This window comes from Rhinatrema bivittatum, chromosome 14 (genome assembly GCF_901001135.1).
Source record: "Rhinatrema bivittatum chromosome 14, aRhiBiv1.1, whole genome shotgun sequence".
NCBI lineage: Eukaryota > Metazoa > Chordata > Amphibia > Gymnophiona > Rhinatrematidae > Rhinatrema > Rhinatrema bivittatum.
In genome coordinates, this window is record NC_042628.1 from 8,805,107 (window position 1) to 8,831,155 (window position 26,049).

At 46.0% G+C, this 26,049-nt stretch overlaps 1 protein-coding gene across 4 annotated transcripts in view; it reads left to right on the top strand.

Moving 5' to 3' along the window:
* Window positions 1-26,049, top strand: part of RNF216 (ring finger protein 216) — a 118,225-nt gene that overhangs the window by 45,711 nt on the left and 46,465 nt on the right. For all 4 annotated transcript variants that reach the window (XM_029577586.1, XM_029577585.1, XM_029577588.1 and 1 more), the window contains 3 exons: window positions 3,280-3,417; window positions 3,954-4,102; window positions 4,390-4,468. In XM_029577586.1, coding sequence (XP_029433446.1) covers window positions 3,280-3,417; window positions 3,954-4,102; window positions 4,390-4,468 — 366 coding nt within the window. The remainder of the gene's footprint in view (window positions 1-3,279; window positions 3,418-3,953; window positions 4,103-4,389; window positions 4,469-26,049) is intronic.

Here is a 26,049-nt window from a genome sequence, read left to right on the forward strand (position 1 = left end):
AAATTAGGCATTAATTTCTGAGCACAAAAATGTGCATCTTAGACACACCCACTTTTTTGCATTCGGCATGAATAGCTAATAGCTTCATTTACATGCATTTGCATGTGATCGCTTTTTCTTCTTTTCTTTTTATAATTTTTTATTTATGCATTATTTCGGATATATTACATCATATATCAAAGTCCTTACAATATTTCTCTAAGGCAATAAAGTAAAAGAAAGAATACTATTAAACATAGATCTCATTAAACACAGGAAATATTGGAGCTCAATACCTTTAAACATACTGAAAAAGAAAGAAGCCTTCACATGATGCGTTACCCCTTGTTTTTTATCCCCGCAACCCTTTCCATCCAAGAAACCTCTTAGTTGGTCTGGTTCATTGAATATATATCCGTTTCCTTGAAATTTTAAAGATTTACAGGGGTATTTCAAGACCATTGTGGCCCCACGGCTCAATACCAGAAACGTTCTTCTCCGCTCCTGTGTGGAGTGGACAATATCTGGGTAAATCCATATATTTTGCCCGTGGTATTTTACATTTCTGTTCCTGAAAAAATATTTCAGAATGAGATTTCTCTCCTGTTAAATGGAAAAGTTACTAATAATGTACCCCTCTTCTTAATCTCAGTCTGTAAAGACATTTCCAAGAACTCTGAGGCATTCAGAGATTGATTTTCTTGATTTTGTTCTACGCCTGCTGGTGCTGTATCCTACTTAGAGACATAATGCCGCTTGTTTCAAAGGCTTACTATCTCTTCAGGAATCTTTAAACACCGGAGATAATTGTTTCAGCATTGGAAAGTTCACCACTCGTAGATTTGAAAACCTTAATGTGTTCTTAATCATCTCAAAGTGTTTTCCTGCATTTAACGCCGCTTTAATTATAATTCCTTGAACTTTTTCCATAGAAATTACTTTCTCCTCCAGTTTTATGATTTTTACCTTGGTTCTCACTCGTCGTCTTTTTCAGCATTCGGTCCCCTTTTATTTAAGTCTAAGAATGTGCCTGCGTTAAAGTTGAAACAGCTGGCTCTATCCACAGCGTGTCTAAAGGTCACCACAGGAAGTTTCTGTAATGCAAATGCTTTAAAGGAATGTAGCTTTACCCGTTCCTGAAGGGCATTTTCTTCGATGTCCCCCGGTAAGACTGTGGGTTTAGTTGTGGAGGTAGCAGCTCCTTCCCAGTCTCCTCCACCCTCTCCGTGCGCCGATTCTCTGCCGCTTCCGTCCATCCCGAGATGGGGGGGGGGGTAGCAGCTCTTTCCTCCTCTCACTTAGAGCTTGCGATATCTCCTCCTCTCCTCCTCCTCCTCTCCCTGGGACTCTCGGCAGTGACGGCGTCTCGGGTACACCCGGGCTAAGCGAGATCTCCTCGGCCATGGGGATCGCTCCGAGCTCCAGGAGTTCACCCCTAGCGGCCCTCACTCCCGGCAACTGCGGGGTAAGGTTGAAGAAGGACTCAGTCTTAGGTGGTTGTTGTAGTAATTCTTCTTCTTTCGAATTAGTAGCATCTTTCAAACATGTTTTGCGTTTTGTATGCGGCATTATCAGGAAATTTTGAAAAAGATCAGGAAATCAGAGAGAGCTCCTTCCACTGCTTCTCATGTGTCGGCCCGAGCGCTATTAGTTTCACTCCGCGTTTGACGCGCGTTGTGGAGGTGCTAATCCCTTTATTGCATAAGGGGATTATATAGCTCCTATACAACCTGCATCCAACTGCGGGTTATACATCGGCCCCCAAGTGCGCACAAGTCTGATTTAGGGTTAATCTCCAGTTTCTTGTCTGAGCCCAGGACTGTTTCTGATGCTGATATCATTGCCTTCTTGTTATAGTTTCTGTACCAGAGCATGGCCACCTGTTTCTAAGGGGGAACTGTTCTCTGTTGGATGATGGTTAGCATACAGAGTAGCGTAAGGCAGGCTGGCTGCACACTGCCATGTGGAAGACCATAGTCCGAATCCCAGGCAAGGTATTCTGGGGCTGGGGTTGCTGCAGAAGCGATGTTCACATCCCCTTTGGAGATGGAATCTCAGCCATCGTTAAACAGTGATGCCTACTGGCAAAAATTAAACTATAACGATGTCAAATCTAGCACTGTCTCATGTTTTCCACCAAACTCTGTATTGGGTAAATGAATGGAAACCCATTCCCTCTGACTTCAGTTTTGCAAATCCTCCTTGTGTAATTTGAAGTTCACCTGGAGACATTGTCTCATTTGTACAGTGACATTCAGATTACCTTAGCGTATGTTTAAATTTTGCTGAATTCCTTGGAGGGATGAGCATTGGAAACCTGAGATACATTGACCGGGGAGCCTGTACTGTGTTTTGCCCCTGGGGAATCTTGCACAGTAATTGGACTCTGATGATTTTGACCCAGCAGTTTCCTCTCTTTCCTTTGGGCTTCCAGTTGGAGCTAGGGCTGGGATCCAGCACCCTGAGCCTTCATTTCCCTTAGTCCACTTATTGCAATAACAATCCTCGGCCAGGGGCCGTACTCCAAGGCTCCTTCTGAAACCCTGAAATCATGGGCCCTGAATCCACCCATTAGGTAACACAGTAACCAAGCAATGGCGGCAGATAAAGACCAAGGGGTCCATGCAGTCTGTCCGTGCGGTGCAGGTTATCCCCATGCTTGCTATGATTGGGACTCGCTCCCCTTCAGGGGCTGTGAAAATTGCCTTTGATGTATCCCCCAGCCCTGGATGATTTTGTTATCTTTTATTCAACCGGAGCTTGTTTTGGGGGAGGAAGGGAGCAAGCAGGGCAATTGGCTAGGGCCCCATTGACGAAGGGCACAGCTTCAGTGCCACCATAATTATCTGGGACAACTTTGGGCCCCAGTGTCTAACCCGGGGCCTGTATGTAACTGTCCTTTCATGGTTTTCCAGTGAGAAGAATGTTTTGCATGTTTTGGAAATGTTTGTGTACACTTGTCATAGGTTGTGTTCTACCTATGGCTCTTCAGACACACACACACACCTAATCTCCCTCTTCTCCCCCCCTGAAATTTGATAATCTCTTGTAAATAAATATCATGTAAATATTTGTATATGTTTCCCCTCATACTCGGTTAACCATCCCTTTATCCTGTATCCTGTTGATACGTTATAAGTGTTCTCTGTGAAGCTTCTTGCTATTTTTAGTTATCTGTAAACCGAGATGATGTTCCCAACTTATTTCGGTATATAAAATGCTTAAAATAAATAAATAGTGTTCTGCTTGTTGTCACTGCTGCAGCTTTGGTGATTATACCAGGATTGGTTTCCTTTGCAGGATGGCCAGATGATTGAGTGCCTTTGCTGCTATGGAGAGTTTGCATTTGAGGAGCTGACACAGTGTGCTGATGGTCACCTGTTTTGCAAGGAGTGCCTCATTAGATACGCCCAGGAAGCAGTGTTTGGTTCAGGGAGGGTAAGTGGGATGCAGATCATACAACTGTAGCTATATAGTTACTATCTTTTCAGTTGTTCTCCCTTCAGAATTAGTGGCTTTGCCATTTTTAAGGTCCATGGAAAGTAGACTTGAAATCAGGTTGGCACCCATTGGAATTTATTGTGTTTCACCTCCTCATGATTTTGCTGGTTCACTGCCAGTTTCTTAGACAAGTGATTTAATGAGAAGACCTCTCACCTTGGTTCTTTTCACCTGCATTCCACCAAGTAGTCGTCATGCTTGACTACAAGTATTTCCCCCAATGTTTTCCCGCTGCTCGTGTCCTGTTTACCTTTTTGTTTTTTCCATTCTGCTGAACTTAAGTCAACAAGTCTCTGTCACTTGTTTCCACTCTTGGTGGCAGGGCGGCACGGATGGTCAGCATGGACAACTCGCTGGAGAATTAGTTGGTTAGCATTGACCTTTCTTACTGTTGGCAGATGTATGATAGCTGATTTGATACAAACCAGATAATCTGGGTATAACTCTTTTTTGTGTCGCCTTCCCCATTACAGTCTGAGCTGAGCTGCATGGAGGGGAGTTGCACATGTACTTTCCCGACCAGCGAGCTAGAGAAAGTACTGCCAGAGAACATCCTATGCAAGTACTATGAGCGGAAGGCAGAGGAGGATATTTCTGCAGCCTGTGCAGACGAGTTGGTCAGGTAAGTGTGGGGGGGAGGCTAGTGTGGGCCTCATGCAGAGCAGAGAAAGTTTAATCTTCAGTATTAACGTTGCTGGCATAATGTCATGTGACTAGTCCATATTTCCTTCTATAGCAGCCCAACACTGTAAACAAAAATCTGTCCAAATTGTGTCTCTGAATTACTGAAGAGTTTTAATTCCCAGTTGTCAAGCTCTGTCAGTTGTTTATAGACTGACTGCACTGATGCCTATTGAATGTGCTTTGTGATGCCTTTATAAGAAGAATTCGGTCTTACTTGGTTTGTAGGTGTCCATCTTGTAGTTTCCCAGCTCTTCTCGACAAAGATGTAAACAGATTTAGTTGTCCCAACCCTCGCTGCAGAAAGGTAAGGAGCTGGTACATTTACCTTCTTATGGACAGCGGTGACCTTTAGCGTTGGCTTTGATACAATGGATTTTATAGTATATGGGTGGTCGTCTCTTCCTTCTTGGCAGAGGTGCTGTGAGTTGCTGGTTACAGAGAACTCTCTCTTCCTTTGAGTAAGGCTTTCCCTGTACATACCCGGATCAGTCCAGACAGCTGGGTTTTGCCTCCCCTCCAGCACAGGGAGACAAAAGGTTTTGACGGATACTGCCACTTAAGCTGAAGTGCCACCTGCAGTCCGCCAGTACTTCTCCAATAGATGGAAACAGAGAAAGTTTCGCTGATCCTGTCCCATAATCTGGTGGGCCACCTGCAGTCCCTCAGTGTTTCTCTGTCTCCAGTCAGATGCCAGAGGTGCAAAACTTGCAGTTTGGAAACGAAGTTTCCTTCCAGGAAGTTGGTGGGGGCCATCCCTCTTGGTTCTGAGGTGGACGAGCAGGGGATTGGGGACCCTTATATTGCTCGGTCCTTCACTGCCTGGGTAGAAATCTGGTGGAGCCAGTTCCCTCTTGCAGAGCCTGCTGTTACTCTTCGATTAAAGGGAAGCAGTTTTTTGTCCTTTTCTAAAGTTTTATAAAAAAAAAAAGAGGTTGGAGTCCCCCCGTATGGATAGACTCAATGTGAGAGCGGTGCAGGGGCCCAGCTGCAGCAGCTCTTTCACTTTAGGCTCCTCAGGCAGCTGACTGCATGCACGGTCTGGGCGGGCTCTGAGCACGCTGCGTGGCAGCAAGTGTATCGTGTGCGGCGATGCGCCTGCGGCTTTCTTGGGCCAGCTTTTGTTCCCACCTCCTCTCTGGGGAAGAGGGCAGTTCCCGGGACAACTGTGGTGGCGTCAAAGGCAGCACGGGCCTGGGAGGCTCTCGGGTGCATCGGGGAAAGCAGTGGGACCCTTCCCAATTAGCGTGGGAACCGCGACCATTTTATCTTCTCTTGCGGCTGCTTCAGAGGCTTTGGGTGGGGGGTGGAATCTCCTGCCGCCGCCACTGTCCCAGGCTGATCTGAGCCCCGTAGAGGGCCGGGGAGCCTGGTGAATTCAGTCGGGTGAGGACAAGGACCTCCTTGGTGGAGGATTCTGATGATTCTCAACCTTCTCATCAGATTTCGTCCTGTTGCACAAGGCTTATTTGGCCAGGAAAGCCACGGTGTGGTGCGGTTCCAAGCAGGAAGTGTCTGTAGGTCCACAGCCCAGGAAGAGTTCCAGGGTTTCACGGGCTATATATATATATAATTTTTATTTTTTTTTAAATGAATTTGTACAGATTTCTACAAATCTGATCTTGCTTTGTCATGGAGTATTGTGTGTAAATTGAGGAGGGTAAAAATGCATATTATCCATTTTAGAATATGGCTGTAACCTAACAAAATTTGGAAAAAGTGAAGGGGTCTGAATACTTTCTGAATGTACTGTATAATACAAAAACACAGGACAACATAAAGACTAGTACCCAAAAAGGGGGGGAAAATATCCCTTTGTACAACTATGAAAAAAGTATCTCCAGTAGCTCAGACTAGTGCAGCCGCCATCCTGAGAAAATGAAGAGCTGTAGGTTTACGGCTGGCGGCTGCACTAGCCTGAGCCCTGAAGAGATCAACAGTCACAGTGCATGCACCAAGTTTTGCAAGGTTGGTACATTTGGGATGATGGCTGCGTCTGAGCCCTTAATGATTCACTATTTTTCTGTGATGTGAAAATCCTGGTGGGGGGGGGGTGTTGCTAGATCAGTAACACTAACCTGTTAGGAGTGACACTAAAATCTCAAAATAAAGGACTATTGACTATTCCTCCAATACAGCGTACACATCTGACGCAAATAGATCACATGTTTTCAATAGCAGGTCCAACGCTCTGGAATTCTCTGCCTGAGACGTTGCATACTTTACCAGATAGAGATTTAAATGTGAGTTAAAAACATGGCTATTTTAAAACACACAAATTAACTTAAACGGCAGAAAAGAGAGCCAAAAAGACAAGACGTTTATAGCTTATTACTTTTTATATACCAACGTATGTGGAATCCATCACGTCGGTTTCCAATGGGCAGTATAAAAAAATAGAATATAAAATACAAATGATAGTCAAATCTTGAAGATTCAATCAAAGAAAGAAGGTAAGGTTATCAAAACAACCCACCGACTAAGAGGCGAAACCTATCATTTTGTTTTAATTTCCCGTATTCATTACCTAATGTACTAGAAAACTTCACTTGAATAGATATCAATGCACGTCTATGACTACTACCCCTGTAACCAATCATTTGCTTGTTGAATTATAACTATGAATGTCACTTTGTAAACTGTTGTGATCTACACATGGTATGCCGGTATATAAAATATCTAAATACAAATAAATAAATAAAACTTCGCATTGCTGAGTGTACTAACCCTTTTTTTGGCTACTTGAGATTTTTTGATAGTTGTATAAAGTGGATACTTTTTCCCACTTTTTGTTTTGGCTCTTTGTGTTTTTTGGGTGGTGGTCTTTATGATGTCCTTTGTATATGTATATTTATCATTTTGGGCCTTCACATGATTTATATTATATTTTTGGATGTTATGATTTTGAGGTTTCTCTGTATACATCTGTAGGTTTATTTGGTGGCTGATCATATTTATAATCAGATCTGTATTTAATGTTTTTCTTGCAATGTTTTAGGTACTTCTAGCTTAATCAGAACCAGAATTAGGATCTGGTGCCATCAGCCTTTATTCGTTACTCCCCAGGGATGTTGTTACAAATAAATTAATTCAAAGCCACTAGATGGTGCTGTGCACTAGAGGCAGAAGGAGATCCTCCTTTCTCAGTTGTTAGGGATGGGTCCCAAAAGTAGAACTGATTCCTCACTTGTCTTGTTCTTTTATTCTGTTAAAGCTTGAGACTGGCTGGAAGGTTTGGTTAAAAAGAGGAGTTACCTGGGTTGGCTGGGAGTTGGAGTAGGAGTAGCATTCACCACCTGGGGGAGGGGAAGGGAAGCAATGATCATTACTTAAGGGTGACACCATGATTGCAGAAGCAGTCCTGGTGCATGGATCGCAGCCTAGAATAGTCACTTCAGTCACCAGGGATATGAAATCGGAAGAAAAAATCCCCGGGGAGTTGCGAATAAAGGCTTCTGGCACCAGATCCCAGGCCTGATTCTGATTGAGCTGCAAGTATAAAGTTATAGAAGGAAACTGCTGGGTCAGAAAATGTAGAGAGAGGATTAGATTAAATAGTGTTTGATGCTGGACATTCAGTAAAGCTGTAAAAAGAGTCCTGGATGCTGTAGCCAAGCTGAATGGCAAGGCCTGGAATTGGTAATGGTGGTCGAGTACCACAAAGCATAGAAATCGCTAAAGCTCCTCCTGAATAGGGATGAGAAGATTTACTTCTAGCAGGTCCAGGGAAGTGATAAACTCTCCCTTTTCTACCGCCATGATCACCAAATGCAAGGTTTCCATTCTGAAGTGGATAAGTAGCAGAAACCCTGTGACCCTTTTGAGATACAGACTGGGTCGGAAGGACCCTTCCTTCTTTTTTTGGGATCATAAAATAAATGAAACATTTACCTGTACCTTGAACTGTGGCCCTTAAGGCAATCATTCGCTTAGATTTGGTTCACACTGCATCCTGTTTTCCCACAGTTGCAAGGAGAAACCAGAAAGGTGTCAGTAACTGATAGGATAAATTCCTGATCACCGAACCCTCTCAAAGCTTCATTGGGAAGGAACAGAGTTCCCATTCTTTTCAGTCGTCTTGGGGAAAAAAAGGATAGGAATTTACAGAGAGTGCGAGAACTCCGAATCCCCTGATATCCCCATTTGAGCAAAACACCGGGAGTCACAAAAAACGCCCCTTGGAAAAAGGACCGTGAAACTGGTTTCTTGTCTTCCAGCAAACAAAGGAGCATGGAAATGGATCCAAGCCGTCACAGCAGGGGCCTGAGCAGAGGCGAATAATCCATTGGGTCATGCTGAAGTGCAAAAGGGAAAATGATCCTTTCACTGCAGGAGCCATCCCCGGGCTCTCATCCTGATCATCCAGCCTAGCTAGGCCACAGTCCGGTACATAGAATGCATGCCTGCCATCTTCACTGCAGGGCTATGTGACTGTCGCCATCTGCTGGTAGGGGTGCATAATCCATTTGTGCAGACCGGTCTGTCTGGATGAAGAGGAAAGAGGTAGTTTTCAACCAGTTGAGTAAAACTGATGTTATGAGTACCTCTTGGCAGGATATATCTTCTAGCTAAAAGTACAAAGTGTTGTTTTCAATGTTGGCTCAAGGTTTTAAAGATTTTGCTAAGTAGAAACATGACCTTGAAAACAGTAAGGCACAATAAATCACGCCTTAATCAATAGCCCAAGCACTGATCTTTGTCTTTACTGACGGCCGTATTGGCCAGTTTAAGTTAGAATTGGGCTTATTGATGACATTACCCTAAAGAAGGGTTACACATGTCAATGCATTTCATGACCCAGATAACTTGTCCCCTATATTCAGCGGGATAAATGTCCCACTGAATATGCTTGCTTAATGTTATCTGGCTACATGTAACCAGGTAACTTAAAAACATCTTTTTCAAGATATCCGGTTAAGTAGCGTGTTATCCAGCCATACCAGATATTCATACTTATCTTAACATCAAATGTTCTGCTCAAAAAAACTCTCGATAAATCATCAGAAGGAAAGACTAAACAAAATCTTGGCATGCTTGAACCTGTAACTCTGCCAACACAGGCCCATGTTTGATCTTCCTCAGGGGGTCACACCTTCGTTTCCTCTAACGTATACACAACGGTATATTCAAAACCTGGCGGCAATGAAAACGCAAAAAGCTTTCATCTCAGAGCTGCTCTGTTTCTTCAGCACCCCCACACTGACATAATTGTGACTGTCCTCTCATTGCTGTGGAAGTGCGTGAAATAAATATGTAGGTACAATGTATTTGAATTTTCCGAAAACATTTGACAATGTCCTCCTCCACAAGAGACTCCCCGGGACATTAAGACATGGGATAGGAGCCGTGTCCTATTGTGGCAGGAAACGGAGAGTAGGACTAAATGGTCAGTTATCCTCAGCAGAGAGAACGTTAGGAATGATCCAAAAAGGTTTACACAGAGAATATCTCATTGGCTCTGTATCTGAACCATGGTGCGTGTGCATAGCAGAACTGGAAAAGGTACAGAGGGGGGCAAGTAAAACGATAAAGGGATGGAACATCTCTCCTGTGATGAGAGGCTGTGCGGGCTAGGCTTCTTCAGCCTGGGAAACGGATGGTTTAGAAGGGGACATGAGAGAAGTTTTATGAAATCGAGTCGCATGGAACAGATAAAGGATGGTTGTTTACTCTTTCAGATAATAGTGCAATAAGGGAACTAACACTCAGCAGATTGAAAATAGATCATAGAGAGTACTTTTTCATTCAGCTCGAACTCAAGCTGAGGAATATATTTCCAGGGGACGTGATCAAGGTGAATAGCGTAGCAGGGTTTAAAAGAGATTTGGGCAAGTTCCTGAAGGAAAAGTCCATAAAACATTATTAGCCAGGAAGGCTAAAGAAAGGAATTAGATCTAATTTATGGGATCTGCCAGGCACTTGCAACCTGGATTGATTACTGTTGGCGACAGGATGTTGGGCTCGATGGATCTTGGTCTGACTCAGCACGGCAATTCTTATGTTCTGCTCTTAAACCTATCCTGCTGACCTCGGTAGCCGGTCAAATTTCCAGTCTATCCACAGTGAATGGAAGGGCAGACTAGATAGGCCATATGGTCTTTTTCTGCCATCATGCTTGTGTTTGACAATGCATGACAATCACGCACAACGAGTCTCCAACGTATGCAGATTTATCTCATGCGTCTTCATTGTGGATATCCTGAAAACCTAGCCCAGCATGCCAGGCTGGCCTTGTGGCTGCAGGGTGGAAAATGGAGGGTTTGGAGACCTGGGGAGCAAGTGGGGGGAGGGAGGGGAGAGCTGCGGCTGCCATAATGGCTCCTAATGAGTATAGAGCAGTACTGAGGCTGCATTTCAGAGGAGACGCACCTAGTTGTGCCAGTGAGGGGTCCCCAGGGTCACTTGGCCATGCCACTGGGAAGGGCAGTGCAAAGATAGGTGAGGGGAGAGAGAGAGACTAGTGCAGAAAGATTTAAAAAAACCCAACAAAGCTATGCACTGCTTTGTGAGCCCGATGGCCCCTTTGGTTGTATTTGAGTACTGTACATGGCAATGCTACTTACAGGACTTTTGTCTCTTAATTATTTTTGCTGCTTTGTTTAAAAAAAAAAAAAAAAAATCTTTTGCCAACAGCCTAAATTTTGGTCTTTTGTGTGTATCATCCTTCCGGGATACAGTTCAGTGTTGATCTGCTGAGCAGAAAACTTCCATTGTGCCTAATTGCACCATAATATTTTAACTCATTCAGCATCTTTGTACTTGTTTATGATTTATAAAAGATATTACTGAAAGTAGATTTATTTATTACCTATGGAAAGGCCCGAGCTAAATCCAGATAAGTAAAGAAAATAAATATTTCCATCTCTCCTCTCATTGACTCACTCGAGAGATGCTCTTGGCTGCTGCAGGAAGCTTCCTTTATCCTTTTATGGTAGAGAAGAAATGAACTGCCTGGCCCTTGTTGCACGCTGCATGGCAGGCAGGACGTGGTAACCTGCCTCCTGTGTTCTCCCAGGAAGCCGCAAGCCGAGGCCTTTCCTCTCGGCTTGCTGCAAAAGCAAAAACCTTCTGCTGTCTAATTTGCCAGGTCAGAGAGATGGGATTCACGGGAGATGCACTCTTCAAGCTCCCTCTTTACTTCTCCTCCCAAATTTTGGATATCATGCAAGATGCCTACCCTTCTCAATCTCCAGGCCTCAAGTCCGTGCTTCCCACCTCACTGCCCCAAATGCCTGGAATAGCCTTCCTGGGCGGGAACGTTATGCTCTCCTTATCACATTGAAGTCTTGCCTAAAAACTCGCCCCTTTTGAGGCTGCATTTAAACCTAAACTTTGCATCTCAGTGTTTAAGGCCTTCCTGACGTAACCATTTCTGTAACAAACAAACTTTCTCTTGCATCTTGACTAGCTTGTAAGCTCCACGTGTGGTCTTGTAGTGCTATATAAACAGTAGCAATAGATGTAATCTATTCAGCACCAGGATATTAAAATATCAGCTCACCAAAAAATGGACCTTGGACTTTATTAAAACAGAGAGCCAGATGATGGCATAGGAAAGCATAACATAACAGAACAGAAATTCACATAAATACAAAAAAATTGCTGTTGAATTTCAGGAATGAAATTTAAAAATAGATTATCTGATGGCATCCTATGGCAGCGTGTTAGCATGCTAAGACAGGGTTGTGAACAGCATATAACCGATATTAATGGTGGGGAACGAAGGTATTGAAAAGAACTAAAGGCTCTGTGTTCCTCTAAGTCACATTGGTGGAAAAAAGATGATCTTATAAGCTGACTGTCAGTTCAAAGTATCCTGATTGGACTTAACTCCAACCATTAGGTCTCTTCTGGCACACCGGCTGTCTACACTCCAAATCATTGGGAAGGGCTTTGTGCAGGCAGCGCCACAGCAGTGATATAGTGCAGTCCTGGCTTCTCATTTTATACATGGAAGCAGGCTCCAGGGTGGAATAGTAGTAATTTACTCATGAGCCACTATCAAATGAATCCATCACACTATCTTCTTTTTTCTTTTTTTTTTTTTTACTTATGCAAACAAAATCTATTTCCTGAGGACTCACCAGGAAGGCTGTAAATATTGTTTCAAAAGTTAACTGTTTAAAGTACTGAAATTTTAAAATGCTTAACCTTTTAAATGACGAGACTGAAAGCAGCTACATCAACTCCTCTCTCTCCCCCCTGGATGCGCTGATTGCCTGCTCACACTCTTGCTGCCCAGGCTGCTTTTCTCTGCACCCTCCGACTTAATATCATGGCGATATTAAAATATTAAAAAGTTAAAAATAATTAAAAAAAATTAAAAAAAATTTAAAATCAGCCCGCGGCTCGTGGGTTGGAAACCGGACGTTCAATTTTGCCAGCGTCCGGTTTCCGAGCCGTGGCTGTCAGCGGGTTTGAGAACAGACGCCAGCAAAATTGAGCGTCATCTGTCAAACTCACTGACAGCTGCCGCTCCTGTCAAAAAAAGAGGCGCTAGGGACGCGGGCCCGAATTTGAATAATTTTTTTTTTTTTTTTTTTTCTGAACCGCGCGCCTGGAAAGGTTTTCTCCCATTTTGCATCTATGGGGGAAAATGTTTAGTAAATAGGGCCCTGATTTGTACCTGAGCCAATGAAGGGTGAAATGAGTTCCCCAAGGTCGCAAGAACCGTCAGGAGGGAAGGTGGGATTTGAACGCTGGCTTCCCTGGTTCTCCGCCTGCTGCTCTTCCAATAAGAATTTACTGAACATCTGCAGAATGATAGTCACAGACCTGCTCAGATTTTCCTCCTGGCAGGTGTGTACATGCATGGCTGTGAGGGGTGTTTCTTCTAAAGCTGCACCACCCTCTAGTCTTTGTTTATTCACCACGGCGTTTCTTACTTTCCTTCTATTGTATCTGAAGAGCCTATACGGAGACTAAGATGGTAAAGTTCAAACCAGCATGTAGGTGCACGTTTGCACACGTGCAGCGGCCCGCACGTACATGCACACGTTATAAAATAGCCTGGCCGCGCGGACATGTGCACAAATCCCACTTCTACAGCGTACGTTGAGGGATTTTAAAAGGGGTGCGGGCCCACACCATTCCCAGTTTACCAGTTCGTCCAGTTAACAGCTAGGTTCTCTAAACACCCCCCCGGTTACCCCAGCCCCTTTAAACCCTTCAGAAATGGCTCGATCCTTTTTATTTCAATAACTTACACGTGATCCATAGCAGAAGTAAAGTTGCACGATGGGGACCTTGGCGCAGAAGTATTTATGTGCACCTCTTGGCCAGGCCCCGCCCCTTTGGAAGCTTTTGCGATCTGCGCGCCGTGGCATTTACACGTGTATAAGGGCGCTTTTTAAAATACGGTCAACGGGCACCAGCCCGACGTCTCCACGCTGTGCTTTTAAAATTCACCTTAAAGACTGATGTCCTTTTTGCTAAATATCATGCACATAGGGTTCCAGATTTCCTCTTGTTTCTCTACAAAATTCAGGAGCCAATTTATGGATTTCTTTTTCTATTTAGATCCACAGGTTTGTTTTTTCTTTTTTGAAATGAACTAAAAAGCTTTCCCTTCTAATAGGAACACCCGTGATTTAGTGGACAGTTTTCACTAAATTTTCAGTCCACCGTGAGCTTTTAAGTGAATTAGCATTCGTGGGCACATTTTATTTTAGCCCTTGTGATCAGGAGTCGATATCCCATACTTTGGCAGAGTGTGGTCAGACTGGACCTTCCTGAGGTGGAGACTGGATTGCCTTTCTTCCCAGATGGAGCATCTCTTTGGGGAATGGGCTGCAGTGTTGGCCTGCTTGACCTGTGGGTGGGAAAGAATGATGCTTAAGCTTCTCAACCAGAAACAATCCCCTACCACTTGTGGTGGTTTGTATTAGCTGCTTGAACATTTTCAACAACCATCTTGGAAGTGTCATTGGATCCGAGCAGCTAGCAAAGCTGCTTGCTTACCTGCAAAAGTACTGATTGTGTTTCTGCAGGGAAGAGCATTTGCAGGGTTTGCGGACGTCTCCAGGAAAGTGTGCGCACATTGTCTGAGCTTTTGAGTTGCATTTACTTCCTAATTTGGTCACAGTGCACTTAAAGCCAGTTTGGTTACTTTTTTTTTTTTTTGTAGCATGTAGTTCCTTGGTATCATGATAGTAGAGGAGGGAAATGAGATCTCGTCTTTTTGACTTCCTCTAGTCTAAAGAGAGGAAGTAACACTCAAAGGGCTGTGAGCAGAGGCTGACTGACATGTTCTTTCCCCCTCTGTTCTAAGCAGAGTTCAAAATGTGTTTGCTGCCTTAGGCCCTGCAGCAAGACCAGGGCTAGACATTTAAATCAAGACTATCTAAAGGGAACAGAGGGTCAGCATCTTCAGGTACAGAGTTTTTTTCCTTTAACCTCCTCCACTATGGGTCCTCATTCACAGATTCCTAGATCACTTTCCCCATTTTTTTTTCGGCCATGTTTCCCAACCAGTTCGCCTTTAGACCTGATCAGGTGCGCCCCAGAAAAGTCTCCACTGCTCGATGCCACCAGTACTTTGCAGCAGCAAGAGACGCCTATGGTGGCTCTTTAAACTTGCAAGAGCTCCTTTCTAGCCACAACATGAGCCCTTGAGTGCAGTAATTAATATTCTCTCCCAGGACAAGCAGGATGGGAGCCCGGCACAGGGTGTCTACAACCTGTGACTGGCACACTGAGCATGCTCAGCATGCCACTATCCCCGCAGCCATGCAGGCTCCTCTTTTTTTTTTTTTTTTTTTTTTTTGCGGTTCTTGGAGCTCTTCAATTTTTTTTCTTTCACGGAAGAAATTCTTTTTCTTTACCGGTACTTCCCGCTCCGGGGGTCTCCCTTCGCAAGTCAATTCCTCCAGCGTTCGGTAGGTACTTTTTTCCGAGTTGTTGCGGTCTATTCCCGAGTGTCTGCCCCTCAGTGGCCGCCGACCACGCGTCTTTTTTCGATGGCAATTGGTTTTCGGAAGTGCCCCAGTGTCCGCGGACCTTGTCCATCATGGACCCGCACAATGTGTGCGTTCTCTGCCTGGGGCCTTCCCACGTTGTCCGGTGCCCCAGATGTGCGCAGATGACCCCCAAAGGCCGACGGGCCCGCTTGGATAAAATGGAGCTCTTATTCAGCTCCTGACAATTGGCTCCATCGACTCCAGCCCTGGGGATGTCGAGCCAAGGAGATCATTCTGACTCCGGACCATCACCTTCGGTGTCCCAACGTGATGAAAAAGGCACTGGGGACCGCTCCTCACCGGCATAGGTCCACTCCAAAACATCTGGATTAACTTCCTCTGCACTGGAGACGGACCGGGCCAAGCACCGACACTGGCACCAGTCGTCACTGCACGGTGCCAGCTCAGATACCGGAGGAACACCGGCCTCTGCCGAACCCATTCCGAAGCAGCCCCGTCCCCCTCTAAGTCCGGGAGCCCAGGGCGTTCCCCACTGATCTTGGTGTCTGGTACCGAACCTCCACAGACCCCTTTGGAGGCCCCAGTTACACCCAGGCTGCCGCCGCCTCCTACCTCTGTGCTCGCCATGCCCAAATTCCAGGAAGAGTTGGACTGCGTGCTCCAGCAGGCAGTGCTCGGTGCCCTTCGGGGCCTGCAGCAACCGCCGGTGCCGGAACCAGCACCCTCGATGTTGGCGTCTCTACTGGAGAGGCTGGATGTGCTGCTCCAGTGCCTTACTGACCCAGGCAGCACCTGGAGCTCCTCCGGTGCCCCCTCCGCTACCAGTTCCTCCTTCCAACACTATCCTGATTCTGGGTTTCTTGGATGAGGAGGATAGAGCTCCGTTCCTGCCACCTCGGGCAGCTCCACCGATACCAGGAACTGGTCTCCGGCCATTGGATGCCCCGGAACCCCAGGTTCCATCAAAGGCTCCAGTGCCCTCGATGCTCACGTGGCCACCGTCGAGGCCCCCAGATCAGCCATCTGTGCAGATACCCCCGGGACCCAGGGTTCGGCCTTCTTCCTCGGACCAGACAGGTCCGTGGTGAGGAGGAGGCCCCTTATGACCCCTGGGGCGACGCTTCCTTCAAGTTTTCCTTGGATGGCTCCGATCTTCCATCGGAGCCTTTGCCTCCTGACGAGGCTCCATCTGATGTCACCCATCTGTGGGGACTAACATCCTGCTGTCCTGGGAGAACACCTGTTACAGGTAAGCAACTCTGCTGTCAGCATGCAGGGCACAGATAGTTGAGCAGACATTTCATAGAGCACCTCATTGCCTTCCTGCAGCCTCGGTCTAGATCCTCAGGCTGAGCGAGACAGGGAGTGTGTGTGCACTGAGCCCTGGATGTGACTCATTCTGAGTGTTGGGCGTGGCAGCAGTGAAGGAGCTCCAGAAGCCACACGTGACAGCCAAGCCGGCCGCTCGCACCACACATGTGACACATTCATGTCTTCCTTTGTTTTAAAATTTTGGAAGAGAGGCTAGTGGGGCTTTCGGTGCTTCCCATGCTCTTTTGGCCAAATAAGTCCTCTTCGTATCCACGCTGCCTGCTTGGCTGAGTTTGGTGTACCACACAGCATTTTTGTGCCTGTGTCTTGAAAACATTTGGCAGCACTGTTTTAGGCAGCCTTTCTGCAAGAAAATTACTTTTATGTCCTGGTCCTGTTTGTCCGCACCTGTCTTTCTGTCTGTGACCTTCCTCGCCCCTCCCTTTCACCATGCCTGGGAGATTTCATTGAAAGCTGGTGGCTGGCCCGTTGTCCTTGATCTCACCTTGCCTGAGAAGTTGGGCCATTTGGCGGTTGTCACACTGTAGGGGACTAAGCCTGCCATGCAGGAACGGTGCTTCTGTAACAGCCATTTTAGTCGTGGTAAGTGATGCTGGTTAGGGATGTGGGGCAGAGGAAGAGCATGGAAGGGAAGGGACAGAGTTTGTGGAAGAACTGTTGCTATTTGTGCTGTGTGACACTGAAAGAGGAATGCAAAGGAATGTAGACAATCTACATTGTACTTTTTGCGTGCAACACACGTGTCCCTGTAGAAAAGAAAAGTGAGCACACACCTTTTCTTCTTCTTTCCGTCTCCCTGCCATTGTAGCAACGGTTTTCTGAGAGATACAAACCACAGTTCCCTCAGGATCCTGGCACAAGAGCACTTTTAAAGCAGCACGTGTCACTGGAACAATAGTTGGCAACAGCCTGCCCCCTCCTGAACTGTAATTGCTACCGTCATGTCATTCATGAGGAGCACAATCCAGTCTCATGGGGCTTCCCAGGACTCGGCCGTCTCCTTTTGTGACTGCCGAGCTATCCAGCCAGAGGGCTCGGCTCAGTAAGGAGGCCAGCTGATGGATGCCTTATCAATTCACCCCCCTCTTCCCTCCCAGAGAAATAATGCCATGAGAACAAGCTCTGGGGGCAGCTTGCTTTTCACCTGTCTTTTTTTTTTTTTTTTTTTTTTTTAAATGTTATTTTCAAAAATAGCTGAGAATGAGAGCCTTGAACTAGCCAACATGAAGGTGACGGCATTATGAGATGATTAGTGCAAGCCAGAGAAAAATTCTTGTTACTTGATTAAGCGTTGAAAATATCAGTGTGTTACTGTCACGTAATGTCTTGGCGCCACCCGTTACACCCACTCAGGATAACTCTGTTGCTACGCGGAGGGTCCTGCCAAGCACTGCCCAGGCCCATCTGCACATGTGCTCCTACACTGACAACCTCCCACCCACGAGCTGGGTTCCTGCTTCTCCTGATGGCTTCTACGGACACTGAAACCCCACATAACCCAAGAATCGCACAATTCCTAGAAAAACAGCCACAGACCAAATACAGTCCCAAGACAGACAGAGCTAACAAACTAATAAGCTTATTAACAAGAAGTAGGAACAGTATACAGGAAAAATATTACATTTGCAATCAGGAACAGATAAAAGAACAAGGATGAAACAGTAAAAATGAAACACTTTTCACTAGTTATGTAAGCCTGGGAAGGTCAGGAAAACAGCTGTCCATTTCCACCTTAGCTGATCAGGGCCTCAGCACTGCTCCCTCTGTACCCCAGCTGAGACTAAACAGCTCTAGAACCTTCAGGGCTAGTTCTCTGTCTGCAGGGCCAATCGGTGCCCACAGTACTAAGAATAGCTTTATTACCAGTAATGGATTTTTGGCCAATGGCACTGCAGGATGTTTGTCTTACATGTTCTCAGGGATGCTGGGATGTGTATGCTGTTTAAGCTTCCTGCCGAATAAAGGCAGCATCCAAAGCTCATGCTTGAACTAAGTGCAGAGGTCAAACACCACCTGCAGGCCAGCACAGAGGGAATGAGCTCTCTGGGGAAAAGGACAGAACAACCAGCAGCAGATTCATGATGTCGGACCGGCCCGGGTATTCGCCGGCCCAGGACACATCACGTGGTCTGCCGTGCGCGGCTCTGTCACGGCCGCGCACGGCAGACCACGTGACTGGAGCGATCGGCCCACCGGGGGATGCCCGATCCCCCGAAAGGCCAATCCACCCCTGAGAACAACAAAGCATGCAAAATCTCTATTTTGCCACAGCTACCCTCTAGCACCAGCTTCTGTTGAGCCATATATACTTTCTCTTGTATGCCATGCTTCATCTAGACTGACTCGAAAAGAGAACCAGCAGTGTGAGTTGTAAGGTGGCAGCCCGTAACCTTGTGTTCAGTTGACACGGTACACAGACTGCCTCATTAGTGGAATGGGACTGGTGCCAGGGGGGTGTGAAGCATGCCTGTTGATCTGTCACTGAAGGTAGGATAGCAATTCAGTGACCATTACAGGGGCTGAATGTGCGAGCTTGCACGCCCCCTTCAGAAGGCCTTCACTGGCTGAAACATTATTACCACTTTTGCTTTTCTTTAAAAGTATATTCAGCTGGCAGGTAAGGGAGCATCCGTGCTTGAAACTTCAAGTAGCTTATTGCCCTACGGTTGCTGAGAGCGACCCATCTTGTCTCTGTGCTGGTAGCTGCAGAGAGCTGAGGGCAGTAAACTCTGCAGTTTGTGGAAGGAAGGGAGGTGATTGTTGACTGCTTTGTTGCTGCTGAAGTACAAAAGAGAGGCTCCCTGGTGCTTCATGGAACTTAACAGATGCTTCTTCAGTCTAAAATGTAAACTTATCCAGTCAGGTTGGGAAAAAAATGGTCTTAAATTTTGAGAAATTCCATTTTTAGCCAAATTCTGACAAAGCTTGGTGAGTTCTGCAGTGTTTTACTGTGTCGTCGAGGACTGGCCCAAGTAGATGGGCAAAAGTACAAATTTTGGTTTAAAAAAAAAAAAAGAGAGAGAGAGAGAAATCCAGATGTGAAGATCTCTAAAAACAGGAGGCTTCTTTTCCATGTCTGTATTTTGTTTACATGTGGAATACGTTCAGGAATATGACTTGCCCAATGTGGGTGTCTGCTGACGTTGCCGCTGTGACATGTGGCACCGGGAACTACTGCTTCAAGCAGAAAATGATTTAAAAATGAAAAACAGAAAAATCCTGTTGCAAAAGCTGATTTGGCATCTCTTGACAATAGTCATTCAGGCACCACCATTTGTTTAACAGGAACAGGGAGAAAGTTGTCCTGACAGCAGATTTGCCTCTGGCCTCTCTCTCACACACTAATGACTTCCAAATGCTAAATGGTGCTGCATAGCTGAAACCCAGAGCAGATGAGCCTTTTCATTCCCAAATCAAGCTTTGGTTTTAAGCAGTAACCTTGCGTACTAGTCCATAAGCATTGTGGCGTAGTTAGTTATTCAGAAATCCTTCTAAAGAGGCTCTCCCTCAAGATCCAGTTTCTTTTTTTTTTTTAATATTCATAAGTACTTTGCTTCTTTTAACCTTCACCTCTTGAGATCGTGTTGCTGTAGTTGCACCTCAGGCCTGAAGTAATCCGGCAGGGAGCACTGACATTGCTAATTACCTCTTGGCATAGAGAAGGGAGGAGCCCTGCTGTGCACGGCATCCCCAACCAGTTCGTAACATGAAATATTGCTTTCCTGAGCTCGGCCTGCGGAACGTGGGGGGAAGGGCTGGCCGAGGCCATGGAGGGGTTTGTGCTTCTCTCCGTCCATCCCATTTTGAAGGAAGCCAAGAACCATTTTGCCTGTGCAGCGCTGTAATGGCTCCCATCTCCTGTTCACAACCAGCGGCTAAGCGGAGGAGGAGCAGCGTGTTTGCGCTGCTCTCTGGGAAAGAGCTGGGTTTAGTGAAGAATCTACACGTCGTGTAATTGAGATATTTCAGCCACTCATGTGAGCTGGGGTTGGGAATGCAAAGAGCAGCAGTGTTTATAGTGAGAGAGAAATCGTCTGCTTCCTTGACACAAGTTGTCCCTGCTGGGGTGCAGGATGCTACTAGCCACACAGACTGGCTGCTGCATCAAATATTGTATTTACTAGAAACTTTTAATATGAAAGAAATTCGGAATAGCTACTTCTCCAGGGAACATTGTTTCCACGAGTGAAAGTTTGTGCTCAGCAAATCAGCATTGGGTGTAAAGTGCATCTGAGACCAGACAGTGAAAATGAATTCACTGTCGTGCTACTGCTGCACCTGGTCTAGTCCCAAAAAGAACCAAACCAAGTGTTTGACTTTGGTGCATTCTTGGGGTTTCTGTGGAAGAAATGGCTCTGGGACCCCAAGATGTTTGCCTTCCTGCTAGAGCTGTAGGAAGCGACTGCTGCTTTAGCTGCTCTGCAGACACTGCTGCTAACAGGCATGGTTCTTGGGGCCAGTTTTTTGTTGTGGGTTTTTTTTCATTGGCAGTCATGCTTGTTTCAGTGGGTTGCTATATTGTGCTAGTGTGCCTTTAAAAAAACTCGGGCCCTCTAATGTGGAAAATCACTAAGTTTTAACTGTCCCAACCTCTAATCTTCAGCAAGTACAATGTTGTTAAAGTCCAGTGAAGAGCCCTGGAAACCAGATGCATGTTAAGAAGACCCCAGCCTGACGAGCAGGTGCAGGAAACACCAAAATAGATTACTTAAATGGGTTAAGTATATTTTGGCTCAGAATAGACTGAAATGTCACATCCCTGTAGGAAAGGTGCAAATGTGATTTGTTTTGCAAACCCAAAATGCAATCCCTCTCGTTCTACATATCTTACTTTTCTTCCCCTGTGAAGGCCGCACGTTTAGCACCCACTGCTAATGGCCCAAAAGTAATGCGAGAGGCTGAGGACAGGATCATGTGGTGGCAGAAGGGTTCCTGGTTTGCTGTAGATAAGGGGAGGCACGTGCCGATGAGGAGGTAAATACGGGAAGCCATCGCCTTCATTCAGTAAGCCATGAATCCAGTCTCGAAGCTACTACTCAAATGTTTCTTCAGATTAAAGACTCTGCTGTGAGAGCCACAGGTGACGCTGGTACAGTACCAGCCCTTTTATAGCAAACATCTGTATTCCAAGAAAACGGTTCCTGGAGGAAGATATTTACTACAATGGGTGGGATCTTGGCCTTTCACCTGTGTCTAAACTGAGAGAGAGTCCTATTGCAGGAGAAAACTTGCAGGAATTGTAATCCCTTGTCTGCTTTTTCATCGTCATACACGTGAGAATTCTGCCTGTGGATTTTCCCCTCACTCTTTCCTTCTGCACTTGGGCTTCCGGCTGCGTCAGAACTGGCTCTGACGTTCTGAGTGTGCGTTGGCCCCATTTTTTAATCCTTTCTCATCCCATGTGTGCCGTGGCGGTAGAACGGAGGAATTCTGCTGGATGGTCCGTTTTTTCCCATGCACAGACTTTCTTGGCAGCCGCTCAGGTGGCTTCTGTTTTTGAGCAGTAAGGAAAGCGAGGAGAGGGGCTGTAAGAAAAGTCCCTGGGAATGTGTTGGCTCGGCCAGCTGGATAGCATTTGGGCGTGCTTTCAGAATAAGGTCAGCTGTCCTGGAAGCTGATGGGAGTTTAATGTGCTTGTGCGTTTTTTTTCAAATGTAGAGGGAAGGCAGCTGTGAAAGTTTAATGGAAAAGCAAGTGCAATGTGATAAACCAGAATCCACACAGCAAGCATAAAGGGCTGTTGCAGAGAAAGAAGAGAGGCAGATGGCTTTGTTAAAGCCACCATAGAAATAGTTTCATTAAACATGGCTAGAAGAGCCCTTCCATTTTTTTTTTTTTTCCTTTAAATAATGTCCTATCACTTTGGCCCATTTTGTTAGCCGACACTGTTGCCTCTCCCCTATCGTAGTGCTAAAGATGTGGGGGTCTGTCATACTAACATAGTAATGAAGGCAGAAAAAGACCCAGACGATCCAGCCGGGCTGCTAAGCAAGCTTCTTAAGGTAGTAACTGCCTCTCTGTGCAGGTTACCCCAAGCCTTATGTTGAGGGTAACGGCATTCACAATCTAAACCAAGCGACAGTCAAACCCATTACAAATTGTTTTTCCAGGGTGAGCAGCCGCCTTGATAAGTCTGACAGTATGGCTTGAAGGTGCTTTGCTTGATTGACTTGCCTGTAGGAAGCAGTCCTGCGCTCTGTTCCTAGTGTCTGCGTATCAGTATCCCGGTCTGTAAAAGTCGGGGCCCAGTGTTGGCTGAATCTGACTGCCCTGCCATCGAAGCAAGGAACGCTTTGCTTAGTACCAGCAGATCTGTGCCATACGTAAAAAGGATCTGGGATGTGGTTGTATCAAGCTGGAGTCGTAACACTAAGAATACAAATTTCATTTTCAATTAAAAAGAAAACAGGATGAAATCACACCAGGCTTTGGTGTAAAGTCTCTTGTTTACATTAGACTAGTTGAATATGTGAGGGAGAGCTGGTGCGGTTGGGGGTATGGCGGTATTTTCTGAGTTTCTTTGTTCCAGATGGAAATGTATTTTTAGTTGGGATTAAAATACATTAGAGCAGTTGTTTTGAGGAGTCTGGGGTTAGGAATATTTTGGAAATTAGGACTGAGGTGCTTTTGAAGAACTGTGTGCATGCCATCGCCTGCAGTAAGGTACGGCGGCAGAGCCGTGCGGCGAGACCATGGCGTTATGGCAGGCTGCTCTGATTTATTTAGAAATGTTGATATGGTGTTGAGCCCTAGGTATTTAATTGCAGTGCTGCAGTCACTTTACACTGCTTTTACTCCAAGTCTTGCAACACATTAACATTGAGTTACCTCCTGGTTCCAGGGTTTTGCTTTGTCTTGTATGTAAGAACATAAGAACATGCCATACTGGGTCAGACCAAGGGTCCATCAAGCCCAGCATCCTGTTTCCAACAGAGGCCAAAACCAGGCCATAAGAATCTGGCAAGTGCCCAAAAACTAAGTCTATCCCATGTTACTGATGCTAGTAATAGCAGTGGCTATTTTCTAAGTCTACTTAATTAATAGCAGGTAATGGACTTCTCCTCCAAGAACTTATCCAATCCTTTTTTAAACACAGCTATACTAACTGCACTAACCACATCCTCTGGCAACAAATTCCAGAGTTTAATTGTGCGTTGAGTAAAAAAGAACTTTCTCCGATTAGTTTTAAATGTGCCACATGCTAACTTCATGGAGTGCCCCCTAGTCTTTCTATTATCCGAAAGAGTAAAAAAACGATTCACATCTACTCGTTCATGACCTCTCATGATTTTAAACATCTCTATCATATCCCCCCTCAGCCATCTCTTCTCCAAGATGAAAAGTCCTAACCTCTAGGGGAGCTGTTCCATTCCCTTTATCATTTTGGTTGTCATTCTCTGTACCTTCTCCATCGCAATTATATCTTTTTTGAGATGCGGCGACCAGAATTGTACACAGTATTCAAGGTGCGGTCTCACCATGGAGCGATACAGAGGCATTATGACATTTTCCGTTTTATTCACCATTCCCTTTCTAATAATTCCCAACGTTCTGTTTACTTTTTTGACTGTCTCCTTATAAACGCTGTTTCCTTGTGATGAAGATGACACAAGAGGTCTATTAAAGGAGGAGAAAGTGTTTAAAGGGATGTAGATTGAAAAGTACAAGTGTGATAGCATCCAGAAGGGGGCAGCAGTGCCTCACTTTTTTAAATTCTTTAGGGTGTGTTTTTTTCCATTTGGTTTTTCTCAGGCTGATATAGCTGAGTGGTATTTCAAATAACTGATAAATTCTCTGCATTCAAAAACTGACCCACAGCCAGAACTACAAACAATGAAGCCTCTGTCTGATGACGCTGGAGGGGATCCTGTTCTCGTCCCCTGTTCCCTCTCGCCTCCTGCCCTTGTATCTTTGGTGGTCAACCTGGCTTAGCGACGCTGGTTGCCGCTCTCTCCCTAGCAGCCGCTGGAATAGACTCTGCCTGTTGCCGTCCTTTACGGCAGAGGCCCCTGGTCTGCCCATCTCCCTCTGTAGACTAAAGATCGGTTCTCATGAAGGGCGCCCGGGATTTTTGTTAATAACGGCATAGATGAAAGCAGAGGAAAAAACAGGGAGGCAGATGTTTTCACCGATGTTTAAAATGGGTTCTCTTCTCTTTAAAGCTTATATAACGGGGGCAGGTCCGTCTTGGTCATCGGGTGGCAGTTATATGCTTTAGTGCACTTAGAAATTGCTGAATTTGGTACTGTGGCAAGCTAGATGTGTCCTATTTATAGCTTGGCTAGTGGGCGTATGCCGGGGTCTCGTGCAGCGTGGCAGTAATGGTTGCATCAGTGTTGAGCAATAAAGAAAAAAAGACAAATGTAAAGCCACAATTTTGCAACTTAGTGGTAGAAATCCTTCTCAAACTTGGCTGTCATTTGACCTCTTTCTGGTTGCATTAGCTTTGTATTATGCTGACTGGAACAAATATTTTGGCGAGAGAAAACAATGTGCATTCTTAACAGTCTCTGTCTCAGTGATATTTTCTGGCAGGGCCTGTGAATATCTTTCTTTTCATCCCGGCCATTTTGGATTCTTTTATACTATGAATCTTATAAAGCTGAAGGTTTCCAGGCTTTCAGTGACAGAACTGGGCTGAGGGGCCAGCCCTGTGACACTGCCAAGCGTTAGGTCTCCCAGTTTGATTCCCGAATCGAGTCTTCTGCTTCCCAGGTTAGGCTGAGGCCGGGGATGCTGTGGGGGCAGAGTCGCTGTCCTTGCTTAAGGGCGACACCTGGTGGCCAGATCTGGGGCTTGTGATTGCAGGAAGGAGCCCTGGCCCAGCCCTGGACTGTCACTGCAGGGACCAGACCATTTAGGTTGGGGAAGATGTAAAATAGGGAGAAAATCCCTAAGTAGTGGCAATGAAGGTTCCTGGTGCCAGATCCCATCCCTGGTTCCGACTGTGCTGGATGTACAAAAGATCAGGGTAAAAAAAACCCAAAATCTGCAATGCAAATGTGGTACAAATGTGGAAAATAGCAGCCCGGTCGGGTTCTGCAATTTGCTATCTCTTGTTTTTTATTGCGATAGTTCATCTTGAGATCTAGTGGTAAGAAGAGGGGTCCCCAAATCTTGGCCCCCAGCAGCAAAGTCAGAAGGAGCTTGAGCTGTCTTACAGTGGCGGTACTGCCAGCTCTGATACTTGAAGTAGGAAGAGGCATTGGAAGCAGTGCTGAACGGGGCGAGCCGGTGTAAATTATGCACTGCTGCCCTTAGTGCTGCTTGTGCAGGTGCAGCCACCTGGGCCAGCACAGCCACGGAAAGGAAGGCCAGGTAAAGGATGGTGCTTCATCGTACTCTCGGGTGCACCACCATGAGGGGGCATGGACATCGGACTCCAGGGATGCAGGCTGCGGAGGTGCAGAAATCCTCGACCCAGGGACCATATCCGAGTGGGTCTCCCGATGGGGGGGCTTATTTTGCTCATATCATGAACTGTACATGTTCAAGAGGTGGGGAAGAGAAGGGGGCACGAGTGAGAGTGACGCAGCACCCCGTCTCCTCTTCCATCCACCCTCACTGCTCCTCTGGGGGGGAGAGGGAGGAGGCAGGGGCTCCTCCTTCCAATGTGCTGCACCGTCCTCCTCCCCTG